This window comes from Rana temporaria, chromosome 1 (assembly GCF_905171775.1).
Source record: "Rana temporaria chromosome 1, aRanTem1.1, whole genome shotgun sequence".
Classification (NCBI taxonomy): domain Eukaryota; kingdom Metazoa; phylum Chordata; class Amphibia; order Anura; family Ranidae; genus Rana; species Rana temporaria.
The window spans coordinates 99,865,968-99,889,902 of NC_053489.1; the positions used below are offsets into that span (position 1 = coordinate 99,865,968).

General features: G+C 42.2%; 1 protein-coding gene across 1 annotated transcript in view; it reads right to left on the reverse strand.

Moving 5' to 3' along the window:
- ANKDD1B (ankyrin repeat and death domain containing 1B) overlaps positions 1–23,935 on the reverse strand; it is a 69,322-nt gene that overhangs the window by 15,358 nt on the left and 30,029 nt on the right. The window contains exons 5-11 of the mRNA XM_040341226.1: positions 23,299–23,403; positions 13,168–13,266; positions 12,314–12,412; positions 7,578–7,676; positions 4,137–4,235; positions 1,711–1,809; positions 992–1,090 (exon numbers count right to left, since the gene is read on the reverse strand). Of these exons, the coding sequence (XP_040197160.1) occupies positions 992–1,090; positions 1,711–1,809; positions 4,137–4,235; positions 7,578–7,676; positions 12,314–12,412; positions 13,168–13,266; positions 23,299–23,403 (699 nt within the window). The remainder of the gene's footprint in view (positions 1–991; positions 1,091–1,710; positions 1,810–4,136; positions 4,236–7,577; positions 7,677–12,313; positions 12,413–13,167; positions 13,267–23,298; positions 23,404–23,935) is intronic.

Here is a 23,935-nt window from a genome sequence, read left to right on the forward strand (position 1 = left end):
GGATACTGGACACATCTCAGGATACATTTTTCTCAATTTGTCAACCATGGCTCAAATGCCCCCCCACCACTCAGCAGACCCGATGCCTTCTTCACCTCTAAAATCCCGACTTGCATCTCCACCTTGAATAACCCTCTAATCTTTTCTATCTATAAACATTTAAAGCTATAATGGCAACCTCTGAGGACCCCCCTTCCCCTTTTTTTCCTCCCTTTAAACCCCCTTTCTCATTCTGCCATCAACTCTCCATAGCGTTCTCTTCTTTTGTTCCCTTCTAGTCTTCTCTTTCCATTTTAATCTCTCCACTCTCTCCAGCCTCATAATTACAGCTCCCCCCTCTTGGAGCTAGGTATGTAGAGTCCTTTAACCTAGACCCTCTATTATTCTAAATGAAACCTATGGCAACTATTTTGTGGCATATATCTTCAAACTAGATCTTGGTGCACTTACGTTGTTACACTAATGATGGTATCTTGCCCCTTATCTCTCAGGATATTTGATTTGATTATAATATATTTCTGCTTATGACATTTAATTTGGCTTTATAAACTATAAACTCGTTTTTGTTTAACCTGTGGTGTTTATATTGGTCCAGCAGTGCACCAACACCTTTGCAGCCATTGTGCTATATGCTGGGTGTTTGGTGTGCTACTGTACCTTTAAGGAGGGGTGGCTCCCCTTCAGTCCACCTGCCCCCATCTATCCATTAGAATGCATGTGCCTCCATTGTGGGGACGCTCATTGTTTAGTGTTAGGACCACAGATTACAGGGTGCCTTGTCGCGGCTCTGTGGCTCACGCATGCGTTTGCAAATGCGTGCGGACAAAACCCCTGTTTTTAACGTATACTGTTAGACAGGTTAATTTGGTTGTTCTGCAGGCTGGTCGGTAAGGAGGCTTGGTTTTTCCCTGGGCATTCCCCAGGTTTTGTTGTTATAAACTCCAAATACCTCAGAAATGATGTTAGTCTTGTGTGATGTACATAATATTACCTTATCTGCAATCATGAGATCACAGCCAGCTAAAAGAAGCCTCTCTACTAAATCTGTGTTCTTCAGTTCAGCTGCTAGATGCAAAGGAGTCTGTCGCCTCTGTGGATAAATAAAGGAAAATAAAGTGATCAGACACAGTGCCTACTGTTTGGGCTGGGGGGAGGGAACATTTGCCCCCTGGGCCACTATTAGTGAGATATGTTGGACTGATGGGACCTGATAAGAGGTGCTTCACCATTAAGACCTCAATCAAAGTGGGTTTTTGCAGTCAGTGACAGCTGTTGGGCATTAAATATCTACCTGCTCTTTATTCAGACCTGTGATCACAGCTGGCGACTCTGAAGTGTCATGTGATCAAATGTCAGGAGCATGAGGAAGAAGGCAGATGTTGGAAGACGGGAAACGCTGTGTCACAATAGACCATGTCCTTTTGGAATACACGCCATTCACCAAGCCCTCCAATCACAATACACAGCACATTTATTTAGCCACCAAATTTGCATTCCTACAAAGGGGGTAGTTAGCTGTGTTTGTGCCCAGGCCAAAACTTTCCCAGTCCTCACAAGTATAGATATTAGATGACAGGAGGACATTGCATGAATAAATACTGTAGGTGGGGACTACAATTGTGAGGTTCAATTATGTACATGCAGTGATTTGATGCTTATTTATTAAGGATTAAACTTTCCATACTTATTTTTAATCCATATTATTCTTACCGCATTGATTGCATTAATATCATATCCAGCTTCTAAAAGAATGTCTACTATATCCATATGATCATTCAGGATAGCCAAATGGAGGGGAGGGTTCATATCCTGTAAATGAAAAACAACAGTTAAAGCGGAGGTTCGGCCAATTTTTATTTTAAAAGCCAGCAGCTACAAATACGGCAGCTGCTGACTTTTAGAAAATGGACACTTACCTGTCCAGCGCGCCTGCGATGTCAGCAGCCGAGGCTGAGCAATCGCTCCGTCCTCGGCTGCTTCCGCCGCCATCCTTGGTGAGGGAATCAGGAAGTCAAGCCTTGCGGCTTCACTGCCCGATTCCCTACTGCGTATGCGCGAGGATCGTGGCGTGCCGTCACTGGTCCCCGCTCTCTCCTGGGAACAGTGTTTCCCAGAAGACAGCGGGGGTGGTGACATCACAGGCTGGATTCCCCACGGGGATCCGAACCCGGAAGTGGTGCAAATACCTGTCTCAGACAGGTATCTGCACCCCCCCTCCCCCCTGAAAGGTGCCAAATGTGACACCGGAGGGGGGGGGGAAGGATCCAAAAAGCGGAGGTTCATTTTTTGTGTGAACCTCCGCTTTAAGGAGAAATATAAATATACTGTATATGAGCTTACATGGAGGTATCTATAATATACTGAGTTTATAGTCTTTGAGCTGTTGCTGTTTGGTTGGTCTTTAAGGGATCACTGTGAAATGTTTTACAAAAGATGAAAAGTATGGCCTATACAGTGCTGCCAGGTTCTGTACTATAGCGGAACTGCATAAAATGCCAAATATTATTATCATTATTATTCAGGATTTATATAAGGCCAACAGTTTGCGCAGCGCTTTACAACATGAGGGCAAACAGTACAGTTACAATACAATTCGATACAGAAGGGCCCTGCTCATTAGAGCTTACAAGCTAGAAGGGAGGGTCAAGTGGAACAAAAGTTAATACCCACGGGGGATGATCAGATGGAGAAAATGAAAATACAGATGTTAGGTGTGGGTAGGATAGGCTTCTCTGAAGAGGAGGGTCTTCAGGGATTTTCTAAAAGCCATTAGAATAGAAGATAATCAGACAGATTGGGGTAAGGAGTTCCATAGGATTGGAGAGGCTCTGGAAAAGTCCTGGAGGCGAACATTGGAGGAGGTGATGAGGGAGCTAGAGAGCAGGAGGTCTTGAAAAGAATGATTAGGTTGGTATTTTGAGACTAGGTCAGTGATGTAACTGGGGGCAGAGTTGTGGATGGCTTTGTAAGTAGTTGTTAGTATTTTGAATCAAATTCTTTGGGTAAGGAAGCCAGTGGAGGGATTGACAGAGAGAAGTAGCAGACACAAAGCAGTTGGTAAGGTGGATAAGTCTGGCAGCAGCATTCATGATGGATTAAATGGGTGAAAGACTATGTAGATGTAAGCCAATGAGGAAGGAGTTGCAGAAGTCGAGGCGAGAGATGACCAGGGAGTGAATTAAGAGCTTTGTTGTGTCATTAGTTAGAAAGGGGCATATTTTGGAGATGTTGCGGAAGTTAAGGCGGCAAATAGTCTGCCATTGGTGTAATGCAGTACAGTTCCCAGTGATTCACAGTTATCAATCTATTATTCAATTTGTAAAACTGCTATATAAGTTGTGGGTAGATATATTTGTCACGGACCCCCATCCTCAACAGGATTATGTCCGCTATATATGCTTCCTTTGTCTGGTACCACCACGATCCAAGACCCCTTAGCCCACCCAGTCACTAGCCGTAACTCAGTGTCAAAAGGAAATGCTGAGTCCGGTGTGGTTGTACAGTGAGTCGGATTAAGCAGACCCGACTGGAGTTCTCAGTCACCCTGTGCCCCTAATAGACATAGGAGGGGCCGGGGGAGCTGGACAAGGAGCTTCCCAACCTCTTAACCAGCCCCCCCGCTAAAAGTGACTCCCGTAACAATATTGTATCTTTATAAAATGCACAATGTTTTTGTGTAATTCATTATAATAAATTGAAATTATACTTTTTTAAGGCTGGGGAAAAGTATGCAGTTTTAACAATGGATGCCACTCTTTAAAGGATATTGAACCCAGAAGCCTGTGCTCTAACTGCTATATAGAGCTACAGTGACCCCTGACACTGCCAGGATAGGGGTGCACCAAAGTATATTGAGAATCATCAGCATTGTCTGCAGGGAAGCTGTTATTTCCAGTAGCACATCATTTCGTTTTTCCACAATATCATTGCTTCAGCATAGATTACATAGTCACATCGCTCGTAATAACATCATTACTACAGCAGGGCCCCAGGCCATTATGGGGATCTCAAACTGTGCTGTAGCCAAAATCATTTACAACACTGAACTTCAGTTTTATTTAATCACCTATCTAAGTATAATCAAATGCAATGTAGAGTGTCTAGCATAGAGACAAGCCAATGTTTCCATTACTTACCTTATATTTTGCAGTTAGGTCAATGTTGTTTCTAATAAGGAAAGTGACCAGGGATAAGTAACCCTTTTCCGCTGCTATGTGCAGTGCTGTGTAGTCATCCTAAAAATTAAAAATATTGTAAACAGCACTGTTTGCAATGCCACATTAAAGATAATGTATGAGGGTAATGTGTACAACTAGATTTGTTTGATTAAAAGTTAAAACATGGTCATTTGATTTTCACAAAGGAAGAACCAGAATATGTTTCACACAAGTGACAAAGAAAACAATATGAAGTCAAATAAGCTTTTGGGGTTGTTTTAGAGGACGTTAAGACCCAACTAGAGACATATTTTAATACATTTTTCATTTTGGATAGTGGGTAAGAGCTATATTTATTGTCAGGTTTCTATCACTGTCTGTGTTTTATTAGGGAGATTACCCTCCCTTTTTGTCCTGCCGACACCAGCAAAAAAGTTGGGTGTCAATTGGACAGGAAACAATAAATATCTGGGAGATGGTTAAACCCAGACTTTCTCAAACTTTTCAACCCAGAAGAACCCTAATGCCGCGTACACATGATCGGTCCATCCGATGAAAACGGGCCGATGGACCGTTTTTATCGGTTAACCGATGAAGCTGACTGATGGTCCGTCGCGCCTACACACCATCGGTTAAATAACCGATCGTGTCAGAACGCGGTGACGTAAAACACAATGACATGCTGAAAAAAAACAAGTTCAATGCTTCCAAGCATGCGTCGACTTGATTCTGAGCATGCTTGATTCTGAGCAGGATTTTAAACCGATGGTCGTGCCTACTAACGATCGGTTTTGTCCTATCGGTTAGGAATCCAAGCGGTTAAATTTAAAGCAAGTTGGCTTTTTTTTTACCGATGGTTAAATAACCTATGGGGCCCACACACGATCGGTTTTGACCGATGAAAACGGTCCATCAGACCATTGTCCTCTGTTTAACCTATCGTGTGTACGAGGCCTTAAACTAATATTCCAGCCTCAGGGAACCCCTGCTAAAAATGTCTATAGCTACAACTAATGATACATTAGTGTGATGCTCAGTGGGAAGAATGCTCCTTACACTTGTGGTCGACTCATTAGTAAGAATTACCCCCCTTACAGATAGCTAAAAAGATCAATGGTGTCAGTGGGAACTTATATGAGAGTCAAAAATTGCTTATTGCTCAAAGAACCCCTAGAAAGCTCCGGAGGAACCCTAGTTGAGAAACCCTGGTTTAACCTTTCTATCCCTTACTAAACACATTTGCTTATGTTGCTGTCTCTGTCTATCGAAGAGATATCTAATCACTTCCTAGGATTGTGAACCACATTTTACTTGGAAAGAAAAATAGGGTTTGTAACCTTTAGTTTCTGTAAAAAAGTAAAAAAAAGTAATATTTGGATGAAGTTGGGCTTTATGGCCTGGATTCACGTAGCACTTATGCGGCGTATCTCGAGATACGCCGTGTAAGTGTAAATGTGCGCCGTCGTATCTATGCGCCGTGCCCATAGAAATAGATACACCTGAAATTAGGCTTCATCCGACCGACGTAAGTTTTCCTACGCCGTCGTATCGTCAGCGCATATTTACCCTGGCCGCAAGGGGCGCTTCCATTGATTTACGATTAGAATATGCAAATGAGGGAGATACGCCAATTCACGAACGTACTTGCGCCCGGCGCATTCATATACGCGGTTTACGTAAGTCGTACGTCCGGCGTAAATGAAAGCCTCATAAAGCAGGGGTAAGTCATGTTAAGGTATGGACCAGGGAACAGCCGTCGTATTTTTTACGTCGTTTAAGTAGTAGTACGTGAATAGGGCTGGGCATAGGTTACATCACGTCGTAGGTAGTGATTCGACGTATCTTATGGAGTATTTTAGACGTGATTCTGAGCATGCGCACTGGGATGCATCCACGAGATGGCGCATGCGCCGTTCGTTCGGCCCATCATTAGCATGGGGTCACGGTTCATTTAAATGGATCACGCCCACTTCCACCTACTTTGAATTAGGTGGGCTTACGCCGAATAATTTACATTTTTGACAGAAGACACCTCTAGGGTGTATTCTCTTATAAAAACACTGCCTGTCAGTTAATTTTAAGACTTTACTACCAGTTTCATGTTTTGAAGTATTCCATCAAAAACTACTAGTGCCACATGCCTAGCACCAAAGTAAACAAATACCGTATCTATCGGTGTAATATCAGGGGAAAATCGAGTGTGCGCGTTATACGCCGATCCCTGCTGTCTGAGGGAAGAGGAGCGAGCGCCTCTGAATTACATGGAGCCGTGATCTCCTTCCTGTGTATCCGGCGCTCCGTCATGCACAGCCACGCCTCCTGGCCCCGCATTGGACCACTGTACTGTCTATCATATGAGCAGGGGCAGGAGGCGTGGCTGTGAGTGACGGAGCGCCGCGTACACAGGAAGGAGATCACGACTGTGTAATTCAGTGGCGCTCGCTCCCCCTCTTCCCTCGGAGACAGCAGGGATGATCTGACAATGAAAGGTGAGACTGCAGATGGGCACTGAACAGGCAGGGCATTTTGGTAAATGTATAGGCTGCAGATGGGCACTAATCAGGCTGCAGTGAGGAGCAATGTTGCAGATGGGCACATATCAGGCTGCACTCAAGCTGCAGATGGACACAGATCTGGCTGCATTGAGGCTGCAGATGGGCACAGATCAGGCTGCATTGAGGCTGCAGATGGGCACAGATCAGGCTGCATTGAGGCTGCAGATGGGCACAGATCAGGCTGCATTGATGCTCAGATACCATCATTTTGCTTCAAAGTGGTTTATTAAAGCGTTTGTAAAGGAATTTTTTTTTCCTTTAAAATAACAAACATGTCATACTTACCTCCACTGTGCAGTTCGTTTTGCACAGCGTGGCCCCGATCCACATCTTCTGGGGTCCCTCGGCAGCTGTCTCTGGTCCTCCCCGCAATTACTCACCACAGTCATGCGAGAGCTCGCATGGTGGTCAGTAATTGCGGGCGCGCTCCCGTGATACAGTGAGCGGCCATAGCCGCTCACTGTATCACTCAGCCCCGCCCCTCAGTGCGCCGCGTCACTGGATGTGATTGACAGCAGCGCTGCTCTCAATCCATCTGCTCTAGCCAATCAGCGGCCAGGCAGAGCGGCGAAGAGGATCTTGGGACCGCACGGGACTTTCGACGGGTCAGGTAAGTAAAACAGGGGCTCGGGGGGGGGGGGGGGCAACACAGATTGCATTAAGGTGAAAAAGAAATTTCATTTACAACTCCTTTAAAAAAAAAAATGTTTCCTGAAACTTCCCTCTTAAATTGGGGTGCGTTATACATCGATAAATACGGTACATTTCAAAAGATCATCAAGCATGTAGGAATATTTGAACAGTAGTAATATACACAATATTTTCACTGTAAAAGATTTAAGACCCTCTGCTAAAAAATACTTACATAGTTTATAGTGTTGATGTTGCTTCCATCTTGCAGTAACTGATTGGCACAAGATTCATGTCCTTTTTCCACTGCTAAGTAAAATGGTGTGGCCCCATCCTAGAGAACAATAAAATAGGTCATATCGTCACACAGGAATGTACTTTACTGTCATGAAACAACTATACAAAATTTAGACCAGTCATACGGGTAGATTGTTGAATAGATTCAAATCAAAAGCCAACATCTGTCCATTATGACATAAGCGCAAATCCTTGTTTATTATTGCCACTTCAAGTAAGCAACATAACTGGAAGTGGCAGCAGATGAGGATTCTCCACTTTTATCTTCAATGTACCAACACCGTAATCGATATCTAAATGAGTTTTCCTTCCTATAAACCTATTGTGAGATGGCCAGATAACCCTTTTTTTTTACTGATGACATCATCTTTGAAGACCTTCATGATGCCATATTCCCAATGCCTGCTTTGACCTATCTTTAATTAGATGGCCACTGCAATATGGTAAGCCTCATATGGTATCACCTGGTGGAAGATTTGGTCAACTGTACACCCAATATCGTACTTTATACCAGTGATTTGAGTCCCATATCTACCTGTCTACTGATCATGTTTAGAATGCACCTTTATTTCTTTAATTGCAGCTGGACTTGGTTTCATTTAACTTTTTTCTATATTTGCATTCAATTGCTGCGTACACACAATCAGAATTTCCGACAACAAATGTTCGATGGGAGCTTGTTGTTGGAAATTCCGACCGTGTGTAGGCTCCATCGGACATTTGCTGTTGGAATTTCCGACAACAAAAATTTGAGAGCCGACTTTTCAAATTTTCCGTCAACAAATTCCGTTCACGTAAATTCTGATCGTGTGTGGGCAATTCCGACGCACAAAATTCCATGCATGCTCCGAATAAAGTACGAGACGGAAGCGCTCGGTCTGGTAAAACTAGCGTTCGTAATGGAGACACGCTGTAACGAACTGAAAAGCACGAGGCTGAAAAGCGCGAATCGTCTCTCACCAAACTTCTACTAACACGACTGGTATTGAACTTCCCTTTCATAGTGGCGTCGTATGTCTTGTACGTCACCGCATTTTTTTGTCATTCGGAATTTCCGACAACATTTGTGCGACCGTGTGTATGCAAGACAAGTTTGAGCCAAGATCCGTCGGAAAAAAAATCCACGGTTTTGTTGTCGGAATTTCCAATCGTCTGTACGCGGCATTAATATGTATTTATGTATTGGGATATTAGCGCAACTTTTTTTTAAATATAATATATTATAATATAATATTAGCACAGTGAACACTAGTTACTGAACAATTACAGATGTAAATTCCAAATTTAATTACATTTCTACATTAAATTGTTTACTGGGTAGGCATACGCTTTCAGTGATCCTATGTTTTTCCCTAATAAGTTTTCTAATTACTAATTTCTACAAATTTTCATTCTAATTTCTACTAATATTAAATTTAACTAATAATTTTCAGTTTTAGTGCTTACTTTACATTAAATTAGAACATTTTAAAACTGAGCTCCAGGCAAGAAGAATACAAATTAAATATATATGAGAGCTTTTTTTTAGCTACCAAAAGGCAGTCTGATGACCAATTATTTCTATACTGCAATTAACCAACACAGCTAGTCCACCTCCCCCACCTGTGAATGGACAGTGAAAGAGCAGTGCAATGTATGTGAATAACATTTCTCTGTTTTATGCAAAGTTTGATAGAAATGTGTAAAGGTGTATAGCAGTGTGCAGAGGATTGATCCAGAGTTCTTGAGCCCCTGGACTCATTCCGAACTGGGCCCCATATTGGCAATATGTCCTCTGAAATACACTATAAGCAAGTAAATTGCCTTTTGCAGAGTAGAGTAGGGACTGGTCAGAGAGGGATTAACTTTGACACAGTGGCCAGCTAAAACATATATTGCAATGAATGTGAACCAAAAACTTGAGCCCATCTGTTTACTTGGTGCAGAGAACACTTTTTGTTCTGGCATGCTCTGTGAGTGGCGATTAGTGAACTGTTATATTAGCTTTTTCATAGCTTTAACCAATTCAGTAATTTATTGAGGTTAAAATAACTATTGCCTAATAGAGTTAGTAGTAGACTTTAGTCAGCAGGGTCAACAGTGGAGAGAACATTTCTCTCATCTGTAACATATACATCAAGACAACCTATGCTCATATTTTAATTGTGTGGTGGGATGAAAAAATTGCCTCTGTCATGCTAGACTCCACCCCCTGTCCAGATTCCACCCAATCCCCAGATCTATTGAACACACTCCCCTGCTAATCTCTGCTCCCTTAGTTTTGGTTCACACTGATGCAGTGTGGGATTCACAGCGATTCCTGTGTGTTTCCCGCACCACATCACAATTGCACTTCATTAATGTGAACTGCTGCAGGTGTCAATGTTAAAGGGTCACTAAAGGAAAAAAAATGTTTGCCTAAAATTAATGTCTGCAAGGTAGACAGACAGAATAGTGTAATGATTCTGTTAAAAAACGAGTAAATACCTATTAAATTCCTTCATCTATATCACCTCCGGCATTCTAGTTTCTGTTCTCTCATTCACTTCCTGGTTTGCATCGCTCGTTCATGCAAGAACTCCATTTCCCAGTATGAATTGCAGCACGCCCAGTAATTCACACCTCCTTGAAGTCTCTAACATGTAAAGAGCGTCCTGCCACACAGATGTAGTTCCCAGGAGGGGAACTGACCCCGCAGTAAAGCCTCCCTTCACGTGGTCAGTAAAATCAGACAAGCAGGAAGTGAACAGAACAGAGAAGAAATAGAGCAACTTCTGAGCAAAAACGAACAATGAGGAAGTGAAAAGAGGAATGTCTGCAGGTAAAGGATGCTTATTATGAAAAAAAAAAATGTTTTCCTTTACAACCCCTTTAAGTTAATGACACCCCTAAACACAGGCCGCAAAACGCAGTGCAATTGGCTAATTCAGATTGTATGGGTCTGAACACACATGCGATCTGATTCCACTGTGGAAAAAAAAAGATGCATGCACCTTTTTTGTGCGGGTGCTGTACGATTTGAGCCATACAAAATAAATGGGCTCAAATTGCACTGAAAAGAATTGCATGTGATTTGAACAGGAATGTGGTGCAATTCCTGTCCGAATCACATGCAGTTTCCCGCAATGAATCAGTGCAAGCCAGCACTTAATGAGTTCCTAGCTTCCCCTCAGTTTCAAAGTGTATGTCCTCTGATGAAAACCACCACGCCGTACGTATTAACTGTTCATTTATGTCTATGGGACAGGAAAAGCATTTTATTTATGCGATCTTTCCCCCTATGCACTGCAGTAGACTTCGCTTGGCATCTTCACATCCAGTGCAGGATTATGTGCCCTACTTTGGTTTAGGTGATGTCAAAGGCAGTGACGGCTGGTGGTATATTTTTGGGGGGGGGGTTGATTGATCCCCGCAGTTACTCCATCTAGGTCCCGGGCTTCCTCCGGGGCGGCGGGTTTATCCTGTGTCTCCTCGTTCCTCGGCCTCAGGGCGGCACATATTCCCCTGCGTCTCCTTCCTACTCCTCCTCCTCAGCGGCCAATAAGATCGCTTCTCCTCTCGACCAATGAGGTCTCAGGACCCACATCCTGAGCCGGAATTGTCTGGGAGCAGAATCAGGAAGAAAATAGCGAATATTGATTTGCTATTGTCACACAAGTGGGTGGACTCAGGGGCACAGAGCCCACCCCTTTTTGAAGCCAACTAGAGTCTCCGGCTCTAATCACGTGCTTCTAAAAAAAAAAAACATTGAGGTCCATGAATCCGGCTTCCTGCATGTACATTAGGGGCCAGGCACATGGATTGGGGCGGTGGCCCCCCTGCGTCCCGTATGGACGCGCTGCCACTGGTCAAAGGGCATCCAAGTTCCTGTCTTGTAGCATGAACGGGGGCCAGTGCAAGGGTTTTTGTGTACACAAGCGAAGGTGTATTTTGCAGCAGAAAAAAAAGAGGAACATGGACAGGAGGGGTGAGCAGAACAGAGGGGGGGGCAGCGGGGGCAGAATTTACTGAAACCAATCCCCTTTATTTTCCTCGTTCAGCAGCTGAATGCTGGCCCGGGGAAAGAAGAGGAGAAGCTGGGAATCGATTTTAGTAAATGCCGCCCCCACCGCCCCTCCTGTCGCGATCTACCCATCACCTGCTTGTGATCGACAAGTTGCCAACCCCCGAGCTAGAGGCCCCAGTGTTGGTGTTGCAGCTGAAGTCAGTGCAGTGGGAGTATGCAGCATACTGGAATTCAGATTTTTCCGATCCCCCCCAAACTTGGCGCCCTAAGGCGGCGTAGTGCTGGCAGCGACCCTAATCCAGACCAAACTAAGAGGAATGTAGGAGGGCAGTCAGCTAAACACACCTCTACAAAGCAACACTAATTAGTCTGTTCTTCCCAAAAGTGATATTATAGTTTGCTTAGCTGTTAGAAAGTTGAATTACACACACAGGTTTGTTATGTCTTCTAGGAGTTCCAGTGGAATAATATTCCCACTTTTTTCATAATGTAGACAAAAAAAATATTGGGGGAGACTAGCTACAAAAAAAGGTGACAGTTTTGTTAGGACTTCATGGAAGACACCAAGTACAAAGGGGAAAGTTTCCAGTGATAAAACAAATGGAGGGGGGCAGGGTTATTTTCCCCAATGCCCACCCAAAATGACAACTTTGTATATAGTCTGCATTATGTTTGTGACGAGTCAATACCATGTTAAGGCTGTCTTTATCTTCCCATTTCTCCAGTAGAACTCTCACAACAGCATCATGGCCATTAGCGGCAGCCAGATGAAGAGCAGTGTTACCATCCTGCAAGACAGAAAATTAAGAGTAAATGATATTAAATTATTTATAAAATCAGACTGCATTTTGAACGTGTTACAAGAACATGTTGCTTTAAAAGTAAATGTTTTGAACTGCTATCGATCTCAGCAAATGGTACAGTTATACAACGCTTTGTTCTTAAAGGGGTTGTAAAGGTTAGTTTTTTATTTTCTAAATAGGTTCCTTTAAGCTAGTGCATTGTTGGTTCACTTACCTTTTCCTTCGATTTCCCTTCTAAATGTTTTTTTCTTTGTCTGAATTTCTCACTTCCTCCTCAGTAAGCTTGCCCCCACCATCGGAGGTGTTCTGGCTGGGGGTTAGTCAGCGTGCTCGCCCCCTCCCTTGGGACTACATCCCTGTGGGGAGACGCTGTGAACGCAATGTATGCTCCCCCCCCCCGTTGTCTTCTGGGAGATACACATGTCGCAGAAGACAGCAGGGACCATTCAGATCGCGCAGCGTGACTCGCGCATGTGCAGTAGGAAACAGGCTATGAAGCCGTAAGGCTTCACTTCCTGTTTACCTTTGTAAGGATGTCGGGAACCTGCACCTGGAGCCGAGGACAGGTTGGCTTCAGGCGAGGACATTGCGGGATCCCTGGACAGGTAAGTAATATTAAAAGTCAGCAGCTGCAGTATTTGTAGTTGCTGACTTTTAATTTTTTTTTTTCCTAGGCAGAACTTTAATCATATGCACACATAATTCAGAAAGTGACTGTTTGGAGACATAAATGTACTGACCTTGTCTGGCTCTGATGTAAATAATCCCATATTCAGCAGATTGTTGATCATATTAACATGGCCATTTTCAGCTGCAAGGTGGAAGGGCTCCCTACCTCTCTGTAAAATATTACAGAAAATAATCTCATTATACATCTCGCCATGGTCGACCAAAGAAGTTGAGTGCATGTGCTCAGCGTCATATCCAGAGGTTGTCTTTGGGAAATAGACATATGAGTGCTGCCAGCATTGCTGCAGAGGTTCAAGGGACAGGGGGTCAGCCTGTCAGTGCTCAGACCATACTCCACACACTGCATCAAATTGATCTGCATGGCTGTTGTCCTAGAAGGAAGCCTCTTCTAAAGATGATGCACAAGAAAGCCTGCAAACAGTTTGCTGAAGACAAGCAGACTAAGGACATGGATTACTGGAACCATGTCCTGTGGTCTGATGACGCCAAGATAAACTTATTTGGTTCAGATGGTGTCAAGCATGTGTCGCGGCAACCAGGTGAGGAGTACAAAGACAAGCGTGTCTTGCCTACAGTCAAGCATGGTGGTGGGAGTGTCATGGTCTGGGGCTGCATGAGTGCTGCGGGGACTGGGGAGCTACAGTTCATTGAGGAAACCATGAATGCCAACGTGTACTGTGACATACAGAAGCAGAGCATGATCCCCTCCCTTCAGGGACTGGGCCGCAGGGCAGTATTCCAACATGATAACGACCCCAAACACACCTCCAAGATGACCACTGCCTGGCTAAAGAAGCTGAGGGTAAATGTGATGGACTGGCCAAGCTTGTTTCCAGACCTAAACCCTATTGAGCATTTGTGGGGCATACTCAAACAGGAGGTGAAGGAGCGCAAGGTCTCTAACATCCACCATCTCTGTGATGTCATCATGGAGGAGTGGAAGAGGACTCCAGTGGCAACCTGTGAAGCTCTGGTGAACTCCATGCCCAAGAGGGTTAAGGCAGTGCTGGAAAATAATGGTGGCCACACAAAATATTGACACTGTGGGCCCAATTTGGACATTTTCACTTAGGGGATGTACTCACTTTTTTTGCCATCGGTTTTGACATTAATGGCTGCGCATTGAGTTATTTTGAGGGGACAGTAAATTTACACTGTTATACAAGCTGTACACTCATTACTTTACATTGTAGCAAAGTGTAATTTCTTCAGTGTTGTCACATGAAAGGATATAATAAAATATTTACAAAACTGTGAGGGGCGTACTCACTTCTGTGAGATACTGTATGTATATATATATATATATATATATATATATATATATATATACTGTATATATACTGTATTACACACATACGCACTTTTTTTTAGTAGACGTGAAAACAGGAATAACCAGTATACAACAATCTTTATAGATTATCTCTTTCCTTATCTCACATGCACACTGGACCAGCAAGCTCCTCGAGGCCAGATACCACTTATAACTTGCTGATCATTCGTGTACATGCTATGGAAAAAGGTGGGGGAGTTAGATGCATTTTTGGCATTAGTTTAACTTAGGCTTCATTCACACGGGCACTAAGGCCCACGGACAGTGAATGGGCCATGTGTTTATGCGGCTTAGGCCTCCGAGTGCTGAGTGCAGGCAGCCAATGTAAGTGCCTGTATGGACACCGCAACTCGTCCTAATCTCATCCTAATTTGACATGAAGGTGCATGTAAGCAGCCCCGAATGCACACTGTGGCCCAGATTCTTAAAGGACTTACGACGGTGCAGCGCCATGTACGCCGTCGTAAGTCCTAATCCTACCCATCGTATCTATGCGTCTGATTCTTAGAATAAGTTACGCATAGATATCCATTAGATCCGACAGGCGTAAGTCTCTTACGCCGTCGGATCTAAACTGCATTTTTTTTGTTGACCGCTAGGTGGCGCTTCCGTCGAATTCCGCGCCAAGTATGCAAATTAGCTAGATACGCGGATTCCCGAACGTACGCGCAGCGTATAGTTGCCCCTGCTATATGAGGCGCAGCCAATGTTAAGTATGGCCGTCGCTCCTGCGTCGAAATTTGAAAAAGTTACGTCGTTTGCGTAAGTCGTCCGTGAATGGGGCTGGACGTCATTTATGTTCACGTCGAAACCAATGACGTCCTTGCGGCGTACTTTGGAGCAATGCACACTGGGAAATTCCACGGACGGCGCATGCGCCGTTACGCAAAAACGTCAATCACGTCGGGTCACCATAGTTTAACACGCCCCCCTTCCACATTTGACTTAAGCGGGCTTACGCCGGCCGATTTACGCCACGCTGCCGCAACTTACGGAGCAAGTGCTTTGAGAATACAGCACTCAAGCCACATAAACAAAATGGCCAATTAACAGTCTATGGGCCTCAACACCTGTATGAAGGAGGCCTTACAGGCTATATTAGAGATTAGGCAAGGTTTCCTAACTTATCCAAATACTATTTACCTGAGCAGTGTCAGCTGAAGCTGTCTGCATGCCCCTATCATTTCATGTCAGGGCATACCCTTAGACCCCTTTTTCACACTGAAGTGCCGCTAAAACGCTGATGTATTTTTGCGGTGCTTTAGCGGCATGTAAGCGGCGCTGGTGGGTCGCCTTTTTTTAAGGTCACGTGACAACATGACCTTAAAAAAAAAGACCTATTTTGCGGTGCTTTCAAATAGCTTTTAAGGCGATTTGTAAGCGCTGCCCAATCATTTTAATGGGCAGGGTAATTTTTCGAGCGCTTTTTTACAGTGCTCCAAACATGTCCAAAAGATGCTGCTTGCAGGACTTTTTCTACCACCCCGCAAGAGCACCATCCCAGTGTGAAAACACCCATTGCAATGAATGGCAGGCAGGTTTCAGGCACTATTTTTAGCACTAAAACACATGAAAACTGCCTCAGTGTGAAAGGGGTCTTAGAAAGAATTACTGTTAATTCATAAAAAAAATTAAAATGAAAAAACTGTGGTGCACTGCAATAACGCTTAGTATCCAATCAAAGAATAGCTAAAGCCAAAACCTTTTTATTTTTTTAGATAGGGTAGGTAGTGATGGCTGCATTAGTTTTCTCTTTAAGCTCTTTTTTCTTTATTTTCACCTGGTAATCCTGCCAATAAAACACATTTTGTGTCCTAGGATAAAAGCACTAACTCACGGCACTATATGTATAGAGCTGCACTGTTGTCACCCCAAGTTGTTCTTTTGATTTTGGACTACAAAACACCATCTCCCCTTTACATTTCCATTACATGAAGGAGGTATTTTGTAGCTCTCAAAAGATAGCTGGAAAAGCTGATAACATTGTTTAAGTTACACAGACATTAAAATGTTGGTAAAATCAACAGGTACTTTCAGATAATGTACTTAACCAAAAATCACAAAACAAATGTAGCTACCGCATTTAAAGACTGATAAGCTTGGTGCAGCACCATCTAGTTTAGAGTGCTATCTGTACATAGTTAGTTTGTTGTGTAGGAAAATGTTGCCTGGCTGAGAGCCAGGCAGGGTTGAATCTGGGTCAGGGTGAGTGACTCAGGAAGGCTGGATGACTCACCAGGCACCGCCTTTTGTACCTCACCCTACCTAAGGAGGCTGTCGTGGCCTTTGAGGGTGCCCCCTAGTCTGGGGGGGTTGGGGGGCTTGGGCCTGGGTCTCACGTCCTGGAGGAATCCTCTAACAACATATGGAGTCCTGTCCTGGATGCACGGGAGCAGGAATAACTACATCAGAAGAGAGTTAGTATGTCCAGGAGATCTCCAGGGAGAAGTCAACCGGGTGGCTGGTGAGTGTGCAGTCTGTAGCTAGGAGGACTAGTGAAAGGGGCAGCTGCAGCAAGGCTGACTGTGCCTGAAGAGGTGGTTTTGTGATCAGTAGCCACAGGGATGGGAGCAGGACACTGTATTTGCTACACAACCCAAGGGTCCCGGGGTCCTTGCCCGTAAATTACTTTTTGCTTCAATATAAAGCTGTTGCCTTTTTGCATAAAATTTTGGAAGTAATTAATCTTTCTTCATAAATGTAGGCCAAAATGTTATCTGCCACATTTCCTGGGTAAAAATAGCCCAAAACAATGTATATTATTCAGTCTGTGTGAGTCCACAAACTATGGTATATATAGGGTGTCCCGAAAAATGTAAACAGAACTTGAATGATTATACAGTCAGTATTTCTTACCATACAATTCACATAAATTTACTTTTTTTTAATACCCCCCCCCCCGATCCCCCAATCTCCGTGGGCGTGATCAGAGGGGATTAGCTCTTGCGGGGAGGAGCCGAGACAACCGCCATGGGACCCCCCCCCCAAAATGAACCTTTAGTGTCACTTTAATTGCTATTTAGGCATATTAGCTTTTAATGGCTACTCTTAATTTGTCAAAGAATGTCGGTTTTGTAGCATAAACCTTTTCTTTTTGAAAACCCCATAAGAAAAAATCCAGTGGGGTGAGGTCTGGTGAACATGGAGAGTATTTTACTGAACCTCTTCTTCCAATCCATCTGTTTGCCATATTCTCATCAAGATAGGCCTTCTTGAATTCATGGCATGACAGATTCCAGCAGTAAGTTCTAATAAATGGCACCATTTACAGTACCGACAAAAAAGAATGATCCAATTAATCCATGCACTGACAAGCTGCACCACATCATCACTCCTGGTAAATTAACATGATGTTCATCCATAATTTATGGCTTTAAGTTGCACAGTAAGAGCAATTGTGGTGGTTAAGTATAAAAAGTGCATTTATGTATTTTATTTAAAAATTTCAAAAGTGAACTGTATGCTAATAAACACTGCCTTTATAATCATTCAGATTGTGTATACATTTTTGGGACACCCTATATGTACCATAGATTGTAAACTCTATAGTTTTCACACATACTAAATAATATATTGTACTGTACACTGATTTGGGTTACTGTTTTACTAAAGAAATGTAGTAGAATATATTTTGGGGTGACACGAGTGACAAGAGTGACAGGACTTCATAGGACAGCCACCTTTGATAAGGAATTTCCCACCCAGTCGTATTATTATTGTAATAGGCCAGAAGGGAGGTGGTTATATAAACTTTACTAACTTTTTTCATCGTATAACATTCTGCACAGGTTTAAGAAATACCAGCTTTTATTCAATGAAGTTTACATAATATATTGGTTATATTCTATCAATATTGAAAATGTAACTAATGAATTGGGAGGAAGGGTTTCATATAGGCCTCAAAAGTGCCCAGGTGACCAGCCATGGCAGTAGGAATGACAGTGATGGGCACTCTATTGTCCACAAAGATTTGCAAATCACATGTTGATATGTAGAGGTACAGTGCCTTGAAAAAGCATTCATACCCCTTGATATTTTCCAAAAATTTTCATGTTACAACCAAAAACGTAAATGTATTTTATTGGGATTTTATGTGAAAGCCCAACACAAAGTGACACATAATTGTGAAGTGGAAGAAAAATTATAAATGGTTTTCAATTTTTTTTTACAAATTAATATGTGAAAAGTGTGACGTGCAATTGTATTCAGCCCCCTTTACTCTGATACCCCTAACTAAAATCTAGTGGAACCAATTGCCTTCAGAATTCACCTAATTACTAAATAGAGTCCATTTGTGTGTCAATTAATCTCTGTATAACTATTAGTCGTGCACTCAACAAATTTGGCCTTTATGCAAGAGTGGCAAGAAGAAAGCCATTGTTGAAAGAAAGCCATGAGAAGTTTCATTTGCAGTTTGCAAGAAGCCATGTGGGGGACACAGCAAACGTGGAAGAAGGTGCTCTGGTCAGATGAGACCAAAATTTTACGATCCTTTTTTGTTACTTTACAATCTGCTTTTACAAGGTTTATTTGGGGCTCCAATAGACCTAGACTGCAAAGGAGAATTCTATCCCTCCCTAAAGCAAAAGGGGGTGTAAGGGCACCTGACCTATATTATTACCATGTTGCAGCGGTATAACTAGACTAGTAAACTGGTTCCATCATTTCCATCCTAAACAATGGGTACATATAGAACAGTCAATCGCTCCTTTCGATCTCCAGGCACTTCCATGGTTAGATATCTCTGTCCGGGGTCCAGTCTCTTCTTTGTCTCTTCTTATAGCACATTTATTGCGCATTTGTGATAAATTACAAATTCAACTTGGACGTCCCCTAAAGTGTGATTAATGACGCCCCTGTTTGGTAATCCAGGGTTCCCTCCGGCAGTGGCAAGGAAACATTTTTTGTAGGGCTGTTACTGATTAAAATTTTCGTGTACGATTAAACGATTTTTTAATAATTGATTAAGCGACTAATTTCGATTAATTATAACGCACTAACAGATCCAACTACTTTTAGCTAATCTCCTTGCATTGCAACTCTGCATTAGTCAGTGGTAAATGTGGTATACGCTATATACAATCACCCGTCACTAGTTAGTTTCCACAATCCATGACTTAACTTCACAGTTCACACAAATACGTTTTAAATTCAAACTGTAGCACTGACGTAAGTAATTTTTTCTTATTAAACTTTAAGAAAAACGTAGAAAGTTAATTTAACTTTAATTATAAAACGTATCTAGTATATTCACTGTCAGTCACTTTATAGTAGGCAAGAAGGCATCACTTTAGCCAGTCACGCAGACATACCAGAGTGTATACATTTTCTGGAAGCAGACATGATCGCATTTTATTGACAATATACCCTGAAGAACTGAACAGTCTTTCGCACGGAACAGATGTTGTCGATACACAAAGAATTGTCTGCACAAAACTGCTTAGGACAAGAAAACGATGGTCATTTATGCCCCCTTCCCCTGATGGAGCCTGATGCATCCTCCTGCTCCACAGATGCAAAGGTACCTCAATCAAATGGGTGCAGTTTGCTCGCATCGAGCAGGGTAAGTCTCACTGTCCAGGCTGTCCGGTGACGTCAAGAATTTTGATCGATCAAAAAAAATGTAAGATTAATCGAGGAAATAATCTTTAATTTCCCCAGCCCTAATTTTTTGGTATGGAGTAAGGAGTCAAATCGTCGAATATCTCAAACTTTTTGTCAGGGAGATTTTCCATTGTTATCAAATTTGATCCCTATACAGCAGCAATTAATTAAACATTGGATGGAATATCGGCACCTTTCGTCCTTTCTTGCCTTTTTTCCTGACAGGGGTGTATTCAATAGAGAGCCAGATACCTTTGAGTCCCTTCTATTGCAGGAAAGTGTACCGGAACACAGTTTGTCTGCAGTGTATAGGGTCCTTATTCATAGACTCCATCCATGTCTCCCGGAGTTTACAAATAAATGGAATATGGATCTGAAGGTCCAAATTAAATCAGAGGAATGGGAAAAAGCATTTATCCTTACACATAGTATGTCATTAGCAACTAAGGCACATGAGACGAATTTCAAACTCCTTTCTCGGTGGTATAGATGCCCATTGTTGCTTCATCGGATATATCCAAATGTCTCAGATCTATGTTGGCGTTGTCACTCTGCTAAGGGGTCGCTATTGCCAATTTGGTGGGAATGTCCCTCTATGCATAATTTTTGGGATACGATACTTCAACTCCATACTCAATTGGGATAACTATTTCCAACACACCACAAATTACTTTGCTATCTATTTTACCTGACTCGTATAAAAGCATTAAAAAGGTCTTCTGAGACATTGGTTGACAGCTGCAAAAGCGGTTAAACCGCGCCATTGGTTATCAGCATATGCTCCATCATTGAGTGAGTGGGTGTCAGAGATGGATAATATTTAGAGGATGGAGATTCTCATGTCGCAGGAATTGGACACATATGAACAATGCTGTCAAATTTGGCGCCCTTGGAAGGTACTAAGGGAATCCCTTGAATCACGGAATCTATATGTGGTTTAGAGGGAGAACGTAAAAATGGGTCAGAGTTGGGATGAGTGAGGAGATCTTGGTTTGAGTAGCTATTGAGTAGTTTAAATTATTTATTTACATTTATTTTGTGTGTTTTTTTTTTTTTTATGTTCTGTGTTGTATGTATCTAACATTACTGTGGGAGTTGAAGATAGGGAATAGGAAAATATATATTTAATTTAATTAGACAAAGAAAGATAAGACAGAGATATTCAGATTTTTTTTCCCTCTCTCTCCTCTCTTGTCTCCCTTTAGTAGGGACTCCCGCAGTGTGTTGGTACATGTTTTTATATGTAATGTGTTTTATGTTTCTTATATAATTATTATTATTATTATTATTATAATGTGGTATGTTCTTTATCATTACCTATAGGATGTGGACAATGTTTCTTTTGTTGCTATGTAATTTAAATTCAAATAAAATCAGAGTTGAAGAAAGAAAACCTGTTAGAGTCTGCAAAAGACTTGAGACTGGAGCGGAGGTTCACCTTCCAGCAGGACAACGACCCTAAACATACAGCCAGAGCTACAATGGAATAGTGTTAGAATGGCCCAGTCAAAGTCCAGACCTAAATCCATTTGAGAATCTGTGGCAAGACTTGAAAATTGTTGTTTACTGGCGCTCTCCATCCAATCTGACAGAGCTTGAGCTATATTGCAAAGAAGATTGGGCAACAATGTCACTCTTTAGATGTGCAAAGCTGGTAGAGACATCCCCAAAAAGACCTGCAGCTGTAATTGCAGTGAAAGGTGGTTCTACAAAGTATTGACTCTGGAGGGCTGAATACAAATACACCCCACACTTTTCACATATTCATTTGTAAAAAAAAAAATTGAAAACTGTAACGGAATGACCCGTGACACCCAGAGACCTTTGAAGGATGAGGGGTACTCCTGTGCTAGCGTCACTAATAACTCTTGGGTTTAAGGTCACCCTGTGTCCCTTTTGGGCATAGGGTGACTGAGAAATATTAATTAGAAATTACATGAGTTGGGACATTACTGTTAATTACTGTTAATAATGTATTGAGCCAGGAAATAAGGGACATATTTTGGATTGTTTTAGCATGGACAGTAATCCACAATACATTCCTTAATGTCTGCAAAGAACTAATACACTGACAATTGAGCCTGTACTGGGGTGAGGTGGATTTGAGCTTGGTAGACAGCCTGGCTCCTGAAAGACCTTTCATTAAGTATGCTAATACTGTTTTATGTCTGACATAGAAATGTGTATTCTGCAGGTGATTTACTTATTGTCGGAGACGGAATGTCTGGGGAATAATTAGCTCAACGGGATGTCATTGTCTAAGAGAGTGTGTATTGAAGTGATGTGTGGGTGGAGAGTTCTTTGTTCCTTTGATTACTGTAACATGTTGTACTGTATATAAGACTGAGAGTTAGCATTAAAAGTGTTCATACATTTTGACTCAGTAACAGAGCTTGTCAGTCTCGTTATTGAGGGAATTCTTATGGAATGGATCGGGTCTGCTGGATGGTTGGATTGTCGGAAGCTGTCTTGGGTTGATGGAATGGGGGATCGTGAACGGTGTTAACCCCTGACCGTTACAAAAAACATTTATCATTTTGCTTCCACTTCACAATTATATGCCACTTTGTGTTGGTCTATCACATAAAATCCCAATAAAATACATTTATGTTTTTGGTTGCAACATGACAAAATGTGGAAAATTCCAAGTGGTATGAGTACTTTTTCAAGGCACTGTTAGGCCCCATACACACAAGAGGATTTATCCGCGAATACGGTCCAGCGGACCGTTTCCGCAGATAAATCCTCTTGAGGATTTGTGCGGATTTCCATGCGATGGAGTGTACTCACCATCGCATTGAAATCCGTGCCGAAATCCTCTGGCGATGACGTGTCGCGCCGTCGCCGCGATTATGACGCGGCGACGTGCGCGACGCTGTCATATAAGGAATTCCACGCATGCGTCGAATCATTACGACGCATGCGGGGGATCCCTGAGTCTATACAGACCAGCGGATCCATCCGTTGGGATGGATTCCAGCGGATAGATTTGATAGCATGTCATCAAATATTTATCTGCTGGAAATCCATCCCAGGGGATAAATATCCGCGGAAACAGATCTGCTGGAGTGTACACACTATAGGATCTATCCGCTGAAACCCATTCGCTGGGATTTTTCAGCGGATGGATTCTATCGTGTGTATGGGGCCTAATACATCTTTGTTTTTATTTTATTTTCTTAATAAAGGGCAGAAAACCTGTCAACTTTTCAAGATCCATTGGAGTAATGGAAACTGTAAATTTTACCTTATCCTTAATGTTTAAATCACTAAGCTGTAATTCCTTTAGAAGATAATCCACTATTTCATTCTTATCATTCTGGGCAGCAAAATGTAAAACATTCATTCCATCCTGTAACAAAGAAAAAAAAAAGATCAACATCATCATTTCATAATTATTATTTTTATTAGTTTGTGTTGGGGTGTCAGGGTTTTTCTGATATCAAGTTATAAATAATGTGTAATAATAATGGAAGCACAACTTAACTTCAGATGAACTCATCATCACAGGTGTCTAAGCCTGTGTAAAACCTTATGGAACCTCTCTACAAATGAAATCCAGAGAGAGAGAGAGAGAGAGAGAGAGAGAGAGGTCAACTGAAAGTGAACTGGATTTATTTCACTATATTATAAAATAAACGATTCCAGACCTCGTAGACATCATTAGATTTAAAAAAATATTTGTGTTGACGGTTATCATTGAGAACAGACTATTATGTCATACAAATTTTTTTTGTTGCATACCTTAAACAAAGAATAAACAAAAAATTCTGAAAGTAATAATTATAAAGTGTCAATGTTTTGCAAGTTATTTATATACAGAGCACCATACTAAGTTAAGGACAGTCATGAGAATAATTTTACCATGTATATGTTTTATTGTA